The sequence below is a fragment of the Trypanosoma conorhini genome, assembly GCF_003719485.1.
Source record: "Trypanosoma conorhini strain 025E chromosome Unknown Tco_14.4_contig_01152, whole genome shotgun sequence".
NCBI classification, from domain to species: Eukaryota; Euglenozoa; class Kinetoplastea; order Trypanosomatida; family Trypanosomatidae; genus Trypanosoma; species Trypanosoma conorhini.
Genome location: NW_021705245.1, coordinates 925 through 3,617, shown reverse-complemented (window position 1 = coordinate 3,617; position 2,693 = coordinate 925). Strand labels below are relative to the sequence as shown.

At 71.3% G+C, this 2,693-nt stretch overlaps 1 protein-coding gene across 1 annotated transcript, besides 6 other annotated features; it reads left to right on the top strand.

The window, feature by feature from the left end:
* Position 1: 1 nt before the first annotated feature.
* Positions 2-48: a microsatellite.
* Positions 49-157: 109 nt separating this feature from the next.
* Positions 158-189: a microsatellite.
* Positions 190-519: 330 nt separating this feature from the next.
* Positions 520-559: a sequence feature (A-rich).
* A 92-nt stretch (positions 560-651) lies between these two features.
* On the top strand, positions 652-2,031 carry Tco025E_09516 (uncharacterized protein; the record flags this gene model as incomplete). The annotated part of the gene is made up of 1 exon (XM_029376333.1): positions 652-2,031. The coding sequence occupies one exon, from the start codon at positions 652-654 to the stop codon at positions 2,029-2,031; it is 1,380 nt and encodes a 459-aa protein (XP_029223553.1).
* Positions 2,032-2,154: 123 nt separating this feature from the next.
* Positions 2,155-2,177: a microsatellite.
* A 233-nt stretch (positions 2,178-2,410) lies between these two features.
* Positions 2,411-2,493: a microsatellite.
* A 56-nt stretch (positions 2,494-2,549) lies between these two features.
* Positions 2,550-2,609: a microsatellite.
* Positions 2,610-2,693: the final 84 nt, after the last annotated feature.

The following is a 2,693-nucleotide window of genomic DNA, read 5'->3' as shown; positions in this document are numbered from 1 at the left end:
TCGGCGCGGCGGCGGTGGCGGCGGCCGCGTGACGGGAGGGTGCGGCGGTGCGTGCGCTGTCGGTCTGGGGTCCCGCCGTCTGCGGCCGCTGCCGCCGTTTGCGCGCGGGAGCAGCGACTGGCGCCCTCGCCGTGCCTCTCCGAGAGGCGCGTCGCGGGTGTGTGTGTGTGTGTTTGCCTGTATATGCGTTGCCGGGATGTACATACCTATATACCTTTGCGTGTGTGGTTTTTTTTTTGCGGGTCCCAGTGCGTTCCCCGCGGTGCGTTTTTTGTTTGACTTTTCCGGGTGCGGCCGTCTGTCGGGTGCCCGTCGGCCGCCGTTGGGCGCTGGCCGCGTGCCTGCCGGCTCCCCGCGACGGCTGCGTGCCGGTGTGCGTCTTTTTCCCGCCGCCGTCCGTCGCGAGCGCGGAGGCGTCGGTGCGCCGGGTGTTTTTTTTTTTTGGGGGGGGTTCTGTTCGTTCGTTTGTTGGGGCGCTGACTGTGCGTGTGTGTTTGCTGCCGCTGGCGCTGCGACGTTTTTTGTTTTGTACCGCGTTTGTTTTGTTTGTTTTTGTTTTTGGGCATTTGATTGCTGCGTGTGATTCGGGCCTCCTCCTGCGTTTCTGCTTTTTTGCTTTGTTTTGTGATTTCAGTGCTTCTTTTGCGTGCGATGAGCGGCGTGGCGCGCCCCGCAGCGGGTGTTTGCCGGCCCGCCGGGGAGGCGCCTGCGGACGCGGCGTCGCCCACGTCGGTGTTGGCGCGGGGTGGTTTATCGTTTGCGTCTGTCGTGTTCGGCGGCGTTGGCGGAGCGGCGGCGCCGGGGACTTTGTTGGCGGACGCACGCGGGCCTGCGGCCGTGCAGGACGGCGCGTCTCTGCCTGCGCTCTTCTGGTGGTGGCGGCCGCCGGTGCCGTGCGGTAGTGGCGGCCGCGCAGGGGCGCGGCCGCTGCAGGTGGAGTCGGCGGTGTCGGCGGGGGCGGACGTGTCGTTTTTGTCGCGGCGCCGTGCGGGCCCTGTGCGGCGCGCCGCGGTGGTGCGCGAGGTGGCCGGAACGAACAGCGCGCGGCACGGCGTCGTGCATCCGTGGGCAACGCTGCGCGCGCCTTGCACCGCAGCGCAGGTGTTTCTCTTTCACGGTGAGTGGCACGTCTTGCACCACCCCGAGGGCGTTGTGCGGGCCGCGGCGGAGGGCCGCGGGGGCGCGTCCCCTGCCGCGGCACAAGGCAGGGGCGTGGACGGAGGCGCGGGCGCGGGCGCGGGCGCTGGTGCCGCATGGCGGCCTGAGGGGAGCCGGCGGCGGTTCGTCCGGCGGGGAATGCGTCGCGGCGGCGGTGGTTGCCACGGGGAGGGCGGCGGAAGCAGCGGCAGCAGCAGTGGCAGCAGCAGTGGCGGCGACGACGTCGCGGACGCGGCTGTGGACTACGCGGAGGCGCTGCTGCTGCCTGCCGTCCCTGCGCGAGCGGCCAGCGCGTGTGTGTCCGTGGCGTGCGGGGGGCGCGGGGAGGGCGGGGGGACGCTGCACGATGACGCGGGCAACGGGGTGAACTGCGGCTGCGCAGACGGCGGGCCAACGCAGCGCCGCGCCTCTGCGGGGGCAGCGCGTGGGGGCGCAGCTGCACCGGGTGCGCCTGCCGCGGCGGCCCTGCCGGCAACTTTGACCGCCGTGGGGTGCGGAGCCTTTTGCCTTCCGAGGACTGTGGCGGAAGGCGAAGGGGCCTCCCGCGTGCTGGCGCGCTGGGGCTTCGGCCCCGTAGCGGGCGAACACTCGGCGCGGGCGTGCGGCGGGGCGGCGTCGCGCCGGCTCCCTCTCGCGGCCTTCACGGCGCGGCTCTGCGTGGACGTTCTCCCGCGTCGCGGCAGCTGGTGGCCGCTCGAGCCCCCTCCCGCCGGCGGTGGGGGCGACACGACAAGTGACGACGACGACGACGACGACGACGACGTTTGCGGAGTGGCGCCGTGGCAGTTCGACGTGCCAAGAGGCGGGACCCCGCACCGCGTGGCGGCGCCCATGCCCCGTCCCCTCGCCTCAACGACGATGGGGATAACGTGAGAGAGGCCCAATGAGAGAAGTGAGGGAGAAAGAGAAGGAAGGCAAGAAAAGGGCGTGCGTGTTAGTTTTAATGTGCGTGTGTGTGTGTGCTGCTCTGCCGTGTCTCGGGCCTCATTCCCCCGCTGCGTGCGTGCGTGCGTGTGTGCAGCTGCCCGTGCCTCTCTCCCTCCCCGCACTGCGTGCTCTCGCCGCGCCCGCCCGGTGCCGGCCGGCAGGAGCGTCCAGACCGCGAGCAACAAGCGACCCCCACGAAGGCCCAAGCGACAATGATGCTGCGCCGCTTTTTCCTCTGCGTGCTTCTCCTCGCCCTCTGCTGCGCCTGCGCGTTTGCCGCGGCAGAGGGTCAAAGTGCAACTGCTTCAGTTCCTGATCCTGATGCCGAGACCACGACGACGACGACGACGACGGAGGCTCCTGCCGACACGACGACGACGACGACGACGAAGGCGCCCGAGGGCGACGGGAGCAGGCCGGGCGGCCCCGCGTGGGTGCAGTTGCCGCCGCTGCTGCTGCTCGGCGCGGCGGCGGTGGCGGCGGCCGCGTGACGGGGAGGGTGCGGCGGTGCGTGCGCTGTCGGTCTGGGGTCCCGCCGTCTGCGGCCGCTGCCGCCGTTTGCGCGCGGGAGCACCGACTGGCGCCCTCGCCGTGCCTCTCCGAGAGGC